Source organism: Carassius carassius, chromosome 50 (genome assembly GCF_963082965.1).
Source record: "Carassius carassius chromosome 50, fCarCar2.1, whole genome shotgun sequence".
NCBI classification, from domain to species: Eukaryota; Metazoa; Chordata; class Actinopteri; order Cypriniformes; family Cyprinidae; genus Carassius; species Carassius carassius.
The window spans coordinates 8,447,438-8,463,952 of NC_081804.1; the positions used below are offsets into that span (position 1 = coordinate 8,447,438).

The window sequence follows — 16,515 nt, forward strand, 5'->3', positions numbered from 1 at the left end:
TTTTTCTTTAATCAGGGTTCCCACATAAATGGTCCAAATCTTGGTCCTAGATACCCAATTAGACTTGATGGTCAACCACTACAACATCCACATCAGCAACATTCTTATCCCGGTCCTACTCATGGTCCTTCTCTTGGCCCAAGGCCAATGACCCTTCAGCCTGGAGGCCTCTGTGCCCCTCCACCTGAAGGCAACATGTACCCTTCATGGCAACATCCAGAAGGGCAGTCCATGCAGCCTGTGGGGAACCGGTATCCCAGGCCAGGTGTGCCAATGCATAGTTCCTACTCTCCTTATGGCCCCCATAGCATGAATGTACCCAGGATGTGGCCACCCATGAACAATCAGGGGCAGCAGACACCTGGTGGACCTATGATGCAAGAACAGAGTTCAACTAGCCAGCATCCATACAATAACAACATGATCCATCCTCCACACAGTACTGGTTATGCAGTGACAAATGGTCAATATAGAATGCCCTCTGTCGGCTCCCAAAGTCCTATTGGCCAAAGACAACCAGGGGCTCCTCAGGTATTGAGGAAACATTTGGCTTCCATGCTTGATAGTCCAGAGATGATTGCCCTCCAGCAACTCTCTGCCTCATCGTCTCCTCCTGTTGAGAACTTTCAGCCTACCCCACAATGTGGTGGTAATACTTTAGCTTCTGATGCTTTGTCTTCTCATGAAAACCAGCTCATCAGGCCTTCTATAGATGATGCTACAAACATCCAGCACACTCCCATATCCCCCAAAGGTGAGAGTGGTATTTTTTTGCAATGTTTGGCATTGCAGTATTGATTTCAATGAAAATTAGATTGGGAGTTTGCATTTGCATGATTTAAGCACATTTTATAACCATTGTATATCCCAACAGGTTCAAGTCCACAATCTGGTAATGAACAGTCAACTGGAGAAAATGCCTCGACTGAAGCTGACATGCTTTCTCATCTTAATCCAACAGAAAAATCTGAGCAACCACTTCTAGGAACAGTTCCGGCATCAGTGTTCAATTCTAGCACAGAAGATCCTAGTCAGAATGAAAAGAAACATAGACTGTCAAATCTAGAGAAAATCCACAACAGTGACCACCCAAATTCTCAAACCCAACCAGGTCGCCCACAGCAAAAATCTGTGAATGACTCTTCATTACCCCTAAATGGTCCTCAGCCAATGCCTCATAAAATCCCAGAGGAAATTCCCCAGTATCCCTCTCAACAAATCCATAAAAATGTTCCAAAACAATTTATTCAGAATAGTTCTAAACGACAGTTTCAGAATGTTCCTTCACATATTCTGCAGAATCTTTCTCAACAGATGCCACAAAATGAATCTCATCAGCATCCTCAGAACATCTCACAGCAAATACCACACAATAGACCAGTCAGAGGGCCACAGGTGGGACCTCTTCATGGAATGCCACAGATTCCACCTCAGGGGGGTCAGCCCGGTGTTCATCAGCCTGCTACCCTCAGCTCTCTACCTCCTAGCCACCCTGTATCACATCCACTTGCTCAACCCTCTCCAGCTGATCAGGGAGACCAAAGGCCCTGTGAGCCTACGAGCAGAAAAGTGTCAGGTGGTAGTACAGCCTCCAAGGATAGCAGCAATGCTGACATTAGGAATGATCATGCCAGTGGGCTTTACAAACCACAGCCCTTCAGTCCAGAGTCACAAACCCAACTAGGAAGGCAGGAGCTAGCACCCTTTCACAATCAGGCTCCTCCAATACACACTCAGGGTCCAGAGAGTAAAATTGTGACCCAATATGGTGCAACTGAGCCAGCACATCAACACTTTGGTCCACAGATGGGTAGAGCATTAAACCCACCAGATCACCAGCCTTACCAAAACCAGGGACCACCATCACAGGGAAATAACCCTCATCAAAATCCTGTACACTATCCTGCTTATCACCAGCAAGGTGTTCCATACCAGTATCGCATGGCCACACAGCATCCTCAAGGCCAATCCAGCATGTATCTTCAGTTCCAGCAGCAGCAGTTCTATCACCACCCACGAAATGGCAGACCTGGATTTCCATCTGAGGAGTGGCCTAGACCTCCGTACCACCCTCAGCAACCAATGATGCCCAATTCTTACCCATCACCATCCACTGGAAGTTTTAATGGCCGACGCAAGGACAGTAGCGTGTCTCCACATGGCTCAGATCAATCTGCTGAAGGTTTAATGTCACCTATTCCTTTACCGGATGGGTCCCATAGCAGTGCATTGGAAAACAGAGACGATGGCAGCCCTGCCAAGCAGGCAAGGACTGAAGAGCCTTCTGAACGGTCTGAGAGCCCAAAGGAGATCTTGGACCTGGACAGCCACAATGCTACAGCCCAACATCGTACTTCAGCTCAGCCACACCCCAGTTTCCCTTATGGGCCTCAAAGCATGTATCCCAGCATGCAGCAGAGTGGTGCTCCTCCATCCCATATGGTGGCAAGTGAGCCATATTCTAGTCAGCAGTTTCCCAGTGGACATTTTGCACCACAGCATCCTCATCCACATTTGATGGAAGCTTTACAGAGGCACAGGCACCTGCACCTGCCTTTCTCTCCAGGCCAAACTCGCATGGCTATGTACAGGCATCCAAATGTTGCAGGGCACTTCCAGGGAATGATGGTTGCTCAAAGAGCAGTGGTTGCAGAACACTTACTTCACACTGGGTAAGATATCTCATTTAACTCTCAGATCTTATGATATAATTGAGTTGGATCCAGAAGAATGATCCGCTTTCACATTAATTTTTATAAATTTTAGTAACCCGTTTTCTTGTCTGATAGGCACCAGATGTTGGGTACAGCATCTCCCAATGGCCAAGGAAATAAACTAGTATGAAAAGTAGGATTTCATTGAAACTCAAGAAAAATTAATATATTTTTGTACAACACCGTTACATCCTGAAATATACAGGAAAATGGAGACCACAACAAAAATCAGGAAGATTGTTGATGTGATAATTTGCTGAAAATGGCAAGTTATTTTATCAATTGAAGTCCTGATCCTCAGACATGCTCCACTACCCACCTAGAAAACTTGGCACTGCCTTTCAGTGAGGAGGGAAAGGAATAACTTGCAGTACCAAGAAGTGGGACCACGTACCAAGGAAGTGCTGTGAATCTTCAGACCTGTTTATTGTTCCATAATACTGGTCTAGAGCTTTTCTTCTCAGCCTGGAATGTCTCTTTGGCCTCATTCCCTACAAAGAAACAATATCTCCAGTCTCCTTTGCATGGGCTGTTACTTGGGAAGTAAATAAACTGATTTGTTTTTTCAGTCCATGAGAATAGCAAGATATGATTTACCAGTTTGTGGTTAAACTCAGGTGTAGTAAAGAAGGTACTGAGAGTACTGGAGCTTTTTCCAAGCTCCGTGGAAAACTAGACTCTGTTACCTTCATGTACTTGTTGAATGTTCTGTTGAAAGATTTTAGATGTAGTGGTAGTAGTAACTCAACTTAAGGAATAAAAGATTAATCTTCTGCTCCAATAGGAAACGCCACACTTGGAGTGTTTTAATGAGGTGATGTTCATCTCAACTAAAACACAGTATCTATCTGCATTCTGTTAATGCCACTTCAATTTAAAGATTGTCTTTGATTTTCTGGCAGAGAACTTGGCTTCTCTATTTATGCACTAGGAATAGTCTTTCATACTGGAATTGGTGGCCTTGGGCATAACTTATATGTGTGCTCCTTTGTATGGGACTAAAACTTTTCACTTGTTTTATTCCTTATTGATGGGTCCTGCTAGTTTATGTGTGCACAGAATGAACCAGATTTCAGATACTGAGGTAGCCATATTTCATCTTAATATCTGCACGGTCTTCTAATTCACAGTTATCCACAGCATTTGGGATTCCTTGAAGGCTGGTTTATTGTTGTCACCTGATATCATTCATCACTGACCATCAATCTTAAATGTTTTTTTGTTTTACATTTTGGAATCTAAATTGAATTTTTGTCTCAATTGACAACTAGGTAGAGTCTCAATACTAAAAACACATTAGATGAGAGAATCTATATTAGCCTTAAAACATTAAAAAAAAAAAAAAAATTGCTCCTTTTATCCAATGGGAGATATGTGGATGTGCTCATATTTTACATGAATGCTTCCTCTTTTAATTCAATGTACTGAATGTGTCCTCAGGGTGTAGTGGTTTTAATACGGGTATTGTCAATAGAATATTCATAGAAAAAAATTGCCATGAAATGTCACTGGAACTATGGTTAACTTAAATTCATCTGTGATCTTCAGTATAGACATGGGAACCAGGCAACCAGTACATGTGGTTAATGGCGTTTGTCACACTGTTTTTAGAATTACTCTAATATTTCTTTGAAATGTTTTTTGTTTTTAATGGGGGAAGGAAGGATGGACTTGATTTGTTCATTTTAATTGCTTCTACTATTGTCTTGCACTAAATGAATTGCTTTGAATATCTGCTTGTTTTTTTATGTGTCCTCTTGGTCTGTCCAAATTACTAGCCTATTTTACTCTGCTCTTGTCAACAAACCATTAAAAAGAAACCACAATTCAAGAAAATATGGCAGGAAGAATATCTACCTCATAATGCCAGAATGTGGCACATTGTCTAATCCCTTCACATGTGGAGATCTTCATTTTTTTGGTCACTTGTTTGTATACTTCGATATCCTTTTTCATGATTTACAGCTTGATATGTACATCAACACTATATATAGCCTTAATATGTTCACTTGCAAAACAAAACTGTAATTATTACTTTATCAGTGCCAAGTTTGAACATGATTACATTTATCTGCATTCCACTTTTTGATTGTTGGTGTTTAAGTGGTTTATCAACCATAAGTAAAATGAAGGCAACAATCCAAGTTTCAAATTTTGCCCTCATTGTGCCATTTTGTGGAATCCAAACATTGAAGTGGAAAGTTGTACACCTTATACGAAGGATTTGACAGTGATTTTGTGTTACACTGAGATCATTTTCCCAGAAACTTATGATGGTGCAAAATGGCGTACAGTAATATTTTTGTGGACAAAAACTGTTTATATGTATTTTATGAACTAGGGATATGGAAATACTAGCAGCTGTGAGATGACATTGACATTGTCCACCATTTTGTACCAGTCTTCGCTAATAAGTGAAGAATTATCACTTTAGCAGTCTGTCAGAGGACTGTCCTACTCCACTGTTAATATATAAAGGAATTTAGTTTTCTAATGTACTACAGGAATGTGTGGGTTTAGCTGTGTACATAGTTTATATATATATATATATATATATATATATATATATATATTTTATATATTTTATATATATATATATATTTTATATATATATATATATATATATTTTATATTATATATATATATATATATATATTTTTTTTTTTTTTTTATATATATTATATATATATATGTTTTTATATATATATATATTCTTTTCTTTCACTTATTGCTGGGTATTTGGTAACAGATCTGCATCTCTTGAAATCCACCCTTCAACGTCTCTGCTGTCATCTATTCTGTCTGTACTAGTTAAGAAACTAGTTGGTTAAATGTGAATCATATTTATTTGCTCTTATGATTTGTACATTTTTGTCTTTTTTAATATAAATGTGTCCTCATGTTTGTTTTGAAACGGTTCACTTTATCTCAGTAATTAAGATGACATCCAAAACAACACCTGTAACTTTCATAACGTAAAGTTTACAAGTTCTTACCTGACTGAAAAATTATTTTCGAAATGGACCGAAGTATTTTCTATACTGTACATTTTTTTTAAATAAATTATGTTTCATTAGATGCTGCTCTTTCTGTCATTTTTTCTGTTTTATAAAAAATATGTGCTGGTCCTATAATTAGAATATCATCAAAAAGTTGATTTATTTCACTAATTCCATTCAAAAAGTTAAACTTGTATATTATATTCATTCATTACACACAGACTGATATATTTCAAATGTTTATTTCTTTTAATTTTGATTATAACTGACAACTAAGGAAAATCATTAAGATTGAGTTAATTAGCTGATTAGAGTGTGGCACCAGGTGTCTTCAATATTTAACCTTTTCACAATATTCTAATTATCTGAGTTACTGAATTTGGGATTTTCCTTAGTTGTCAGTTAAAATCATCAAAAATTAAAAGAAATAAACATTTGAAATATATCATCCTGTGTGTAATGAATGAATAAAATATATAAGTTTCACTTATTGAATTAGTTAAATGAATCAACTTTTCGATGATATTCTAATTATATGACCAGCACCTGTACACTGCAGACCGTGCCATTTTTGATAACCTGGCGTTTACATGGTGGTACACTAAAGTACTTACATGGTAAGAATACATGGTAACACGTGTTGCACTTCTAAATTGTTAATAACTTCTTAACAGACATTGTCATGATACATATGCTGTATATATTACAGATAATCGTGGTCTGTTCCTTGTACTGTAACGTTACTCAGAAAAAGTCTCAAAAAGATTTCAGTCGGTTCAAATGCCTCACTGAAGACCGGAATAGTAAGAGATATCACGTTCATAGTGATCACTCGTCATCTTCTGGACATTTAAACTTTAAATAACAAGACTAAAATGAATTTATTATTTTAGTTTTTTTTAATACAAGTCTTTGTCCTCAGTCTTTTGTCCTCGCGCACTAGCACACAGCGGAGCCAATGAGCTTCAAGCAATGACATGACGTCACTGTCTGTTGTGGAAGTCAGAAGTGGGGCAGAAGTCAGTCAAGCTCGGTTAAATAAAACAAATTGCATCTTTGTTACCGGTGTGTTGAGACACGGCGTACTCAGTTGTCAGAAGACCTGTTCTAATTTCGGAAGGTATTTATTTTTCTGTACGTTTATTTGGGCTTTATTCAGGTACCTTAACCGTTACTGATGCGGTTTAATGTATGCTTGGTGAAAAACTCTTATTGGATAAGTAAATTCGCAATTAAATGGTTTCGAAACTTGAAAGGCATGTCAGGATGTATATAAGCGTTATAAAGAAAACATATCACAACAGCTAGACAGACTTAATCATGACTGATAATAGGTAGCGTACCGCTGTGTCATGTGGGTTGTTTACCAGTAATTTGGTCTGTAACAGATGGTCACATTGTTTTAGCAGGATTGATAGATTTAATTTCTATCATATGTGTTAGTTTATATTTTGCTATAGAAGTAAACAGTTTCCAACAGCTGACATCTGATGGTTAAAACGGTTGAAACTGGTGGTTGGAGGTTGAAACTTCCTTCAAGGTAAAAAAGAAGTGCAAGCAGTGAGCAAATCCCCTTTTCTGCAGTTTCATATACACATAATACTGCTAGTACATTCAGCATAGACCAGTAAAATTAACAGCTGACTATGTTCTAATGAGTATTTTTTTCTCTCTCTGTGTGTGTCTTTTAAAACATAAATTGAACATATTAATTATGTTTCAATTGATTTATATTTCTAAAAAAAAAAATAGTTTTTTCTACATAATGTTACTAGCTAGCTATACACTATTTTTTTATTAGAAATGTACACATTTCACAAATGAATCATCGGTGAGAAATGCATCTGTAAATAACGTGTTTCTATTAAATGTATTTTTATTCAAATTAAGCGAATTCTAATCAACAGACACGAATAGGCCCCAGTAACCGAAAACATTTAATTTTACTTGTCATTTACTGCATCACCTGTTATTAGTATTAAATACAATACCATCAATATCAGTCAGTGGTGCATAAACATAAAAATCACTTAAAAAATAATTAACCAGCTACTTGTTTATTACTTTTCATCAATAGCACAGAGATCTGTGGTTGAATTACATCACAACCATGCACGTGGTGACACTAAGAGACCTGATGTGGATATGGATGCTGTTTCTGTGGTGTGCATCATGTCACTGTGGACCAGATCCCAGGAAGCGGGAGGCTCTGATAAGGCTGGAAGCGTCTAGACGGACAGGAGGCAACATAACACTGAACGAGAGAGAGGAACTGCTTGACAGGAAGCTTCAGAAACTGAAGCAGCATGATATGGAAGCAGGACACGTCCCACCGTCCATGCATTTCTTCAAGGCTAAGCGCTTCATCGATCAAAGTCCTGTGTTTAGTTTGCTTCAGAAGATGCCTAAAGGTGCTATAATCTAATAATGCAGACTTTTTGTGTTTGTATGCCTATATGTATGGTCACACTTTATTAAGGTTCATTTCTAACTAACTATGACTTTTGCCAGAAAGACACTGTACAAAATATTTAAACTCCACCTAGGCTTAAGTATGATGATTTATCTGATCTTTTGTCCAGGTGCTGCCCTGCATGTTCACGACTTTGGTATGGTGAGTGTGGATTGGCTGGTGAAGAACGTGACCTACAGAGAGAACTGCTACGTGTGCTTCACAGATGAGCAGACCGTGCAGTTTATCTTCTCCTCCGGACAGCCTGCGTCTCTTCCACGCTGCTCCTCATGGACTTTGCTCAGATCCCTCAGGGAGAAGATTAAAAACAGCACTGATTTGGACAACAGGTATATCCTGAAAAGAAATCTCCAGTCGTGAATCTGAGACTGGAGGTGAGGGATGTTTATCTCAAATGTTCTTTGCCTCAACAGTTTCATTCGAAATCTCACGCTCTTCACTGAGGACCCAGACAGAGCCTATCCGAGCCAAGATATTGTGTGGAAGAGATTTGAGCAGGCATTCTTGGTGGCCTATGGGTTGGTCACCTATGCACCTGTGTTCAAAGACTACCTCTATGAAGGTCTAAGACAGTTTTATGAGGACAACATCATGTATGTGGAAATCAGGGCGCTGCTGCCAGCGGTATGGATGAAATACTCCTTAGAAAATAAAGAAAATTAAAAAAAATAGTGTACTGTAAATAGATACTAATATGTGTTCATTTTTATTATAATTTCAAGACATATGAACTTGATGGCAGATTAAATAACAAGGACTGGAGTATGAGGGCCTGCCAGGACGTTGTGAAAAGATTTAAAGAAAACTTCCCAGACTTCCTAGGAGCTCGAGTGATTTTTACCGTCCACAGGTGAGAGAAACGTTGTAAATTAGAATGCAAATTATTATTGTGATGCAAAGCTGTTTTCATCAGTCATTACTCCAGTCTTCAGTGTCACATGATCTTTCAGAATAAATTCTGATATGCTGATACTGACATTTCTTATTATTATCAATGTTGAAAACAGTTGTACTTCTTAATATTTTGTGGAAACCTTGATATATATTTTTTTTCAGGATTCTTTGGTAAATAATAGTTCAAATAAACTGTTTTTATTTGAAATCAAAGTCTTTTGTAACATTATATCAATGTTTGATTTGGTTTGATTTGATTTCCTGTTGCTTTTAGGGGTATAAATGCAACTGAGGCGGTGAAGACAGTAGAGGAAGCAATGAGACTACACAGGAACTTTCCAGATATCATGGCAGGCTTTGACTTTGTGAGTGTATGATGAGCATATTACTAAAATACATGATTTGTGAATAAACTCTGAAGGAAACACTTGCTTTTATAACTCCAGGTAGGACAGGAAGACCTTGGAAGACCTCTGTGGTACTTCAAGGAGGCTTTGAGTCTACCTGAAGACAGGGGTGTTAACCTGCCCTACTTTTTCCACGCAGGAGAGACAGGTTTCTTTTGACATCTAGGTTCTTTCATCTTGTACAAAGCAGTGTAATTCAAAGTTGTCCTTTAGGCTCAAAAAGTTTGAGTGCTTGTTCTTTTTTACGGATGCTAATGCTATTGTAAAATCTGGTAACTTCATTCACTTTTCCCACACAGATTCACAGGGAACAGATGTTGATCAGAACCTCATGGATGCTCTTCTATTCAACACCACACGTATAGGTCACGGCTTCGCTTTGGCACGTCATCCTGTAGTTAAAGACTTGTCTAGAAAGATGGATGTACCTATTGAAGTCTGTCCAATCTCAAATCAGGTATATCTTCACTCATTATGCCTTTAAAGTGAAAAAATTATTCAAATAATTCAATAATTTAAAATAATTCAGTCAATTTCCAACGGATAAGTCCTGCCCTCTTTTTTTATTTATTTTTATTTTATTTTATTTATATAGATATCCTGCTAAACTGTCACATTTAATAGGTTACAAACAGGATTTGATATTCATACTTACTTAATGTGTCTTAAACGTTCACTTTTTTTTATAAAAAAAATGCTACAATCTCATAATTTAAGATGTAAATATGTAAATACTATATGAATTTAATTTTATGCAAGGTTACATTTTGAATTAAATTTACAGTTTGAAATTGCCATTCAGACGATTGAGGTTGGTAAAATGTCTCATACAGCAAAAACTCTTCAGTGTCACATGATTCTTCAAAAATCATTCTAATATGCTGACTTGAAAAAATATTTTTTGTGGAGACGGATACATTTTTTATGAATAGAAAGAACAAAATAACTTTATTTGAAATAGAAACCTTTTGTAACATTATGAATGTCTTTACTGTCACTTTTGATCAAATTAATACATCCCTACTCAATAAAAGTTTTAATTTCTTAAAAAAAAAAAAAAAAACGTACCGAAGCCAAACATTCGACCACTAGTGTATCTTTTTGTTTTAGTACATTATACATATTTTTTTTTCCTTGCCACTATGCTACTTTTTCAGTCTTTGCTATATTTATGTTTCATTGTCTGAATAGCCACTCATTTGAAAAATGTAATAATGCTTTAACTCTTTGTCAGGTGTTGAAATTGGTCTCAGACATGCGGGACCACCCAGTGGCAGTACTGATGGCTGAGGGTCATCCTGTAGTTATCAGCTCAGATGATCCAGCTCTGTTTGGGGCCACTGCCCTTTCACATGATTTTTACGAAGCCTTCATGGGCTTTGGAGGAATGAGCTTTCATTTAGGCACATTGAAAGAGCTGGTCATAAACTCCCTCAGGTAACGGATAACTACTACTCTCATGCTTTAGGATTTATACAGACATTTTTTGGCCATAAGTTAAATCTACAACCAGGCTTTGCTGTTTTTTTGTAACTTATTTGTCCTTTCGCTCTTCATTTCTAGGTACAGCTCATTGCCAGGTCAAACTAAGAAAAATGCTATTGAGGTATTGCTGGTAAATTGGGACAAGTTTGTCTTGGAAAGTTTACTGTAGACTACTTTAACAGGTAGTTTGTAAATCAGGAGGATTCAAGCATGCTCTAAGGGCATTTTTACTAGATGTTTTCCCCATTTGTTTGTCATATTGGTGAACATACTGGGGTGTGGATACTGCAATTAACGCTGTTACTTGGTATGAGGAAAATGAATGTATTCTCTTGAACTGGCCTGTGCTGCCATCTGGTGCAGAATCTATGTACTACTGATCCTCTGTACTTCCCTTGAAACAAAATGGAGGACTGTAGTGCTTGCAACTTCAAGCTGATGACAGCAGTTTTGTGCAATTTTGTGAATTCAGGACACCTGTTAAACAACAAAACCGTGATGCACTTAATGTCAGTTAATTATTTTATTTGAAAAAGTAGTTATCACCAATAGATCCTCTGCAGTGAATGGGTGCCGTCAGTATGAGAGTTGTGACAGCTGATAAAAACATCACAATTATCAAAAAGTAATCCACAAGACTCCAGTGAAGCAAAAAGTTGCATGTTTTTAATAAATCCATCAATACAATGTTTTTAACTGCAAACTGTTGCACCCAGCTAAAATCCTTCATCCATAATATTGCTTTCTCTGGTGAAAATGTCTCGTCTGAATCAGAAGAGAAATACACATAGATTAGGCACCATTTACAAGTGAAAAAAGTTCTAAACAAACAGTTCTAAACAAATATGTCAGTGGATTCTGATGTAAGAGGTCAAAAGGGAATAGACTTTCCACTGGAAAAAGCGTTATTATGTTAACGCATAATAATATTATTATTATGTATTTTGGCCAGAAGAGAATATTTAAAGTTAAATTCCTTAATGACTGGTTTGTTACTTACAAACACACAGCTTTTTGCTTCATAAGAAGTTAACTGATGGACTGGAGTCATGTGGAGACTGGAGACGTTTTTATCAGCTGTTTGGACTCTTCATTCCAATGGCACCCATTCACTGCAGAGGACCCATTAGTAAGGAGGTGATTTAATGCTAAACCAAGCCTGTTTCATTGAAGAAACAAACTCATCCAAATTTTCAGCAAATTTTCTTTTTTGGGTGACCTATTCCTTTTAAGTTTTTAAAAGTACATTTTTACTTTAACAACCTCTGCAGGCTGACTTTAGTTACCTGATTTCAGTTGTTTATGAATATGCAGCTCATTTTGTTTACAACATGAATGTTTTAAAAAACAAGTGTTACAACTCCATCTGCCATCTTTACTGACCTATTAAAAATTGTGCAGCTTTCCAAAACACTTCAAGTGGAGTCCCCGGTCTATTTAAAGCTAAGGTGTTTACTGTAAAATGATATAGTGTATTGTCCTCGATTACCGAGCCCTGATGGTCTTCATCTTTCAGGTTCCAGCTGTAATGTTTATCTACTGCTGGTATTAAACTGGGAAAAATAGCGCTCATCGGGAATGTTGGTGTACACATCCTGTAGATGATTATTCCTGTAAATGAAAAAAGCTATTATTTCAGTTTTAGTAATTTTAATATCTTAATACATTTTAGTTAGTTATCACTGCCACATTTTTCATTTTCATATAATTATCTAATATTTAGATTTTGTTTCAGACTTTTGTTCAAATAATTAACATTAACAATGCTGCTGTTTAGTCCACTGACTTATTAAAATGCATAATATTTAAAAAGTTATTTCTAATTAATTAATAGGTGTTCTAATCACATATAGTCAGCCAAACCCTATTTAACTCACTGAGCGTCATGGGCCTGGGCCAGCTGTGTATTGGTGTTGTCCATTGCCCTGCGCAGCTCCTTATTAATACGCGCTTGCTGTCTTTCTAGCAGCAATGCAGCACGGGCAGATGTCATGCGCTCATGATGCTCCTGAAGCTCCTTCTCTTGTTGCTCCATGACGGCATGCTGCACACATTTGTTTGGTTATTAACTCTTAATTGTTTGAAACATTTCAGAAGTGCCATTTGATGTTACTTACTCGTAAATAAAAGGTGGAAAAAACAAAGTACCAAGTGCTGGCTTTACCTTTCTATCTTCTGCTTGCTGCAGCTGGTATTGTGTGTACTGCTGGAGTTCTTTAGGACTCATTCCCTTGTAATAGTCCCTGCGCAGGCGAGACGGACCCAGCACGCTAATATTCTGTTCAGGGTTTTCCATCAGCAGGTCTCCATTTAGCTGGTTCAGGATGTCCGTCTGGTTGTTTTCCTCCTCTTCATGATGCTCTTGTAGATGTCGGTGTGTGATTTCTGCAGCCTGTGGTCGAGAAGCAGCATGGAACAACAGGAAAATGATGGTTAATTGAGAGTACTGATAGTTCTTCTTGAATTTTAAAACCTAACTTGTGAACTTTAGTGGTCAGTGACTCACCAGTGCAAGGTTAAAGTCTTTGGTGGTGATGGCTGCAGCTCTCTTGCTTTGTTCCTCCATCTTCTGCAATTCAAGAGCTCGGGTGTCTAGAGCCAGACTGCTTTGATCATATTTGTGCACTATATAGTTTGTAAAAAGAGAAAACATTTATAGGTGGGCTGGGAAAAACTGAATTCATTCACTATACCCTTTCAGAAAGAATAAAGCAGAACATTCAAGATTGGGACCAAGTGTGACTGATTTTTTTGTTTTAAATTGACAGTTTTTGGGGCTCAGACAGAACGGGCTCCCATTCAGCCAGTGAACTTACTCTCTTGTTGTAACCCGTGTTTTGCTCGCTCTAGTTCGTATTGCTGTTGTAGGGACCATGCTCTGAGCTGCTCCTGCTGCTTCCTCAGCCTGTCCTTCTGGACCAGATCTTCTCCACCCAGGCCCGGCAGGATCTGCATCCCTTCCTGCTTCTTCAGCAGCTCTGGATCATTCAGATCAAACTCACGCCGGCTAGACGGTTGTTGAAACTGTTGTCTGAATTGCACAATGGCTTCATTCAGCAGGTGGTCATCTTTCTTCTGACGCTGCTCCAGGATACAGGCTGCACGATCACTGCACAGCAGCTCATCAGCTAATAACAGAAAGGAAAGGAGTTCGAGTTAACTTCAATGTAAATGTCAGTTGTGTTATTGAAGTTATCCAAAGACGTTGTATTTGCTAACATGGGTTAATGTATTGTGGACTAACATGAACAACTAATGAATAACTATTCACATTAACAAAGATCAATAAATACTGTAACAAATGTATTGTTCATTGTTAGTTCATGTTAGTTTATACATTAACTAATGTTAACAAATGATACCGTATAAGTGTTACCATAAAATGTCATTAAAATGCTGAAATTAGGAGGACAGTGGAAGCAATCAAAAACAACAAAAAGAGCAATGAAATATAAGTGCTATAACAAGTCTCAGTTAGGTTAACACCGTAAACGTAGCATGGGCTTTTAAATAATATAATAAATAAAAACAAAACAGATAGAATAAAAAAAGAATAGAGCAAGCTAGTGTTAGAGGTCTTTACACATACACACACACAATTGCATAATAAATGAAAAGAAAATTGAATACAAAAAGATTAGAAAGGTAGTTAGATTTTTTTTAAAGAATAGAATTAGAATAGTGAGTGTTAAAGTTAGAGGGTCAAATAAAGATGGAAGAGATGTGTTTTAAGCCGATTCTTGAAGATGGCTAAGGACTCAGCTGCTCGGATTGAGTTGGGGAGGTCATTCCACCAGGAGGGAACATTTAATTTAAAAGTCCGTAAAAGTGACTTTGTGCTTCTTTGGGATGGCACAATCAAGCGACGTTCACTTGCAGAACGCAAACTTCTAGAGGGCACATAAGTCTGAAGTAACAAATTTAGGTAAATGGGTGCAGAGCCAGTGGTAGTTTTGTAGGCAAACATCAATGCCTTGAATTTTATGCGAGCAGCTATTGGAAGCCAGTGAAAAATGATAAACAGAGGTGTGACGTGTATTCTTTTTGGCTCATTAAAAATTAATCTTGCTGCCGCGTTCTGGATTAATTGTAAAGGTTTGATAGAGCTGGCTGGAAGACCTGCCAAGAGGGCATTGCAATAGTCCAGTCTGGACAGAGCAAGAGCTTGAACAAGGAGTTCTGAAGCATGTTCCAAAAGAAAGGGCTGGATCTTCATGATGTTGAATAAAGCAAATCTGCAGGATCGGACCGTTTTAGCAATGTGGTCTGAGAAAGTCAGCTGATCATCAATCATAACTCCAAGGCTTCCAGCTGTTTTTGAAGGAGACATGGTTGATGTGCCTAACTTGATGGTGAAATTGTGATGAAATGATGGGTTGGCTGGAATCACAAGCAGTTCTGTCTTGGCAAGGTTGAGTTGAAGGTGATGGTCCACGCACACACACAAGCTTTCTAAATTAATTGCTTTACTGATTATTTTTTAGTATATATAATAGAGGGCAAGAAGACTTTTTTTTGAGGAATAGAATTAGAATAAAGAGTGCTACAATTATATATAGTTATATATAGTATACATATAGTAACTATCTGTATACATATAGTATACAGATAGTTACAGCACCTGGACATGTTCTTATTTTTTTTTATAATAAAATTGGGGAGAAAAGTTAATTGTAAAATATAAATGTATTAATGTAGTCATTGCATGAATAAATAATATTTTTAATAAAAGATCCAGACCAAAAAAAAAAAAAAAGTTCCTCACAGAACTCACTATAGACTTTCAGTTCATTCGCTTGGCGTTGCTCTTTCTCTCTTCGTTCTTTAACTTGGTGGTCGAGAGCATCCTTGTCAACCTGACAAAGAGAGAGAGAGAGAGAGAGAAAATTGCATATTATGTTGTTTACAGCTGTATAAAGTTGTTTACATCTAGCAAACTTACTCCAATCGTACGGAATGTGTCATTGAAGACCCTCTCCCTGCGTTGTAACTCCATGTTTCTCCTTCTGTCAAGTTGAACAGCTTCAACTCGGTCTGACAAATGCTCAACTTGATTCATTGTGTATCACCACCACATCAAATCGATATAACGAATATAATCGACGTACTGGATGTCACAAAACGAGGGAAGCCCACAAACAAACACGTTGCTAAGAGACTGAAGAAGCGTGTTTGAAAATTGCGCCTCTCACTGTTGTTTTTCATAGCCTAGGTGCCCTAATCAGAATGGTTGAAATACTCCAGATGCATATTTAATGTAGGTTTCAATAGTAATTACTGGTAATTAAACACTTTTTAGAACTTGATCCTGTACCTTTTCATTTTTTCTAAATCGTTGATAACTGGAATCCATATGATAATGCGCTTTATTCAGGCTGCAGTGGAGCGTTTAGACTAGTACTTTTTATTATGTATCTTGCATTTGTAATTTGTTATGCTGCACGCCAACACCAATGTCATTTTACTGTAATAGTTTGATCAGTGTTTGAACAAAATTTTGAAATGTCATCAGTAGTTTAACAACATGAAAATGATACTTTGAA

General features: G+C 37.5%; 3 protein-coding genes across 6 annotated transcripts in view; 2 read left to right on the top strand and 1 right to left on the bottom strand.

Annotated features, from left to right (window-relative positions):
* Positions 1-4,446, top strand: part of LOC132133097 (chromatin remodeling regulator CECR2-like) — a 36,686-nt gene extending 32,240 nt beyond the window's left edge. For 2 of the 3 annotated variants that reach the window (XM_059545812.1, XM_059545814.1), the window contains exons 11-14: positions 16-706; positions 740-754; positions 875-2,672; positions 2,790-4,446. In XM_059545812.1, the coding sequence (XP_059401795.1) occupies positions 16-706; positions 740-754; positions 875-2,672; positions 2,790-2,844 (2,559 nt within the window). In that variant the 3' untranslated portion in view covers positions 2,845-4,446. Of the gene's footprint in view, positions 1-15; positions 755-874; positions 2,673-2,789 lie in introns of all 3 variants that reach the window. The other variant, XM_059545815.1, reaches the window with a different exon arrangement.
* A 2,239-nt stretch (positions 4,447-6,685) lies between these two features.
* Positions 6,686-11,879, top strand: LOC132133415 (adenosine deaminase 2-A). 2 transcript variants are annotated; one of them, XM_059546220.1, is made up of 10 exons: positions 6,686-6,833; positions 7,796-8,124; positions 8,296-8,515; positions 8,600-8,810; positions 8,909-9,036; positions 9,355-9,445; positions 9,527-9,635; positions 9,787-9,944; positions 10,722-10,924; positions 11,051-11,879. In XM_059546220.1, exons 1-10 carry the CDS (start codon positions 6,691-6,693, stop codon positions 11,139-11,141), a joined length of 1,683 nt encoding a protein of 560 aa, XP_059402203.1. In that variant the 5' UTR covers positions 6,686-6,690; the 3' UTR covers positions 11,142-11,879. The 2 variants fall into 2 exon arrangements, with proteins under 2 accessions (XP_059402203.1, XP_059402204.1); XM_059546221.1 differs by having other exon boundaries at positions 6,687-6,833; positions 7,791-8,124.
* Positions 11,880-12,404: 525 nt separating this feature from the next.
* On the bottom strand, positions 12,405-16,097 carry LOC132133595 (RIB43A-like with coiled-coils protein 2). Its single transcript, XM_059546481.1, has 7 exons — positions 15,915-16,097; positions 15,747-15,828; positions 13,789-14,100; positions 13,479-13,597; positions 13,137-13,364; positions 12,850-13,016; positions 12,405-12,583 (listed from the first exon to the last, which is right to left on the bottom strand). Exons 1-7 carry the CDS (start codon positions 16,029-16,031, stop codon positions 12,505-12,507), a joined length of 1,104 nt encoding a protein of 367 aa, XP_059402464.1. The 5' UTR covers positions 16,032-16,097; the 3' UTR covers positions 12,405-12,504.
* Between the last annotated feature and the right edge of the window lie 418 nt (positions 16,098-16,515).

Bases quoted from the DNA above. Each gene is read 5' to 3' on its own strand.
- LOC132133415 (XM_059546220.1), top strand. From the start codon at position 6,691: ATGACGTCACTGTCTGTTGTGGAAGTCAGAAGTGGGGCAGAAGTCAGT. The intron at 6,834-7,795 runs GTATTTATTTTT...TCAATAGCACAG, and splicing joins ACCTGTTCTAATTTCGGAAG to AGATCTGTGGTTGAATTACA. The intron at 9,037-9,354 runs GTGAGAGAAACG...TGTTGCTTTTAG, and splicing joins GTGATTTTTACCGTCCACAG to GGGTATAAATGCAACTGAGG.
- LOC132133595 (XM_059546481.1), bottom strand. From the start codon at position 16,031: ATGAATCAAGTTGAGCATTTGTCAGACCGAGTTGAAGCTGTTCAACTT. The intron at 13,365-13,478 runs GTGAGTCACTGA...TCTCGACCACAG, and splicing joins AAGACTTTAACCTTGCACTG to GCTGCAGAAATCACACACCG. The intron at 13,017-13,136 runs GTAAAGCCAGCA...AAATGTGTGCAG, and splicing joins AGCAAGCAGAAGATAGAAAG to CATGCCGTCATGGAGCAACA.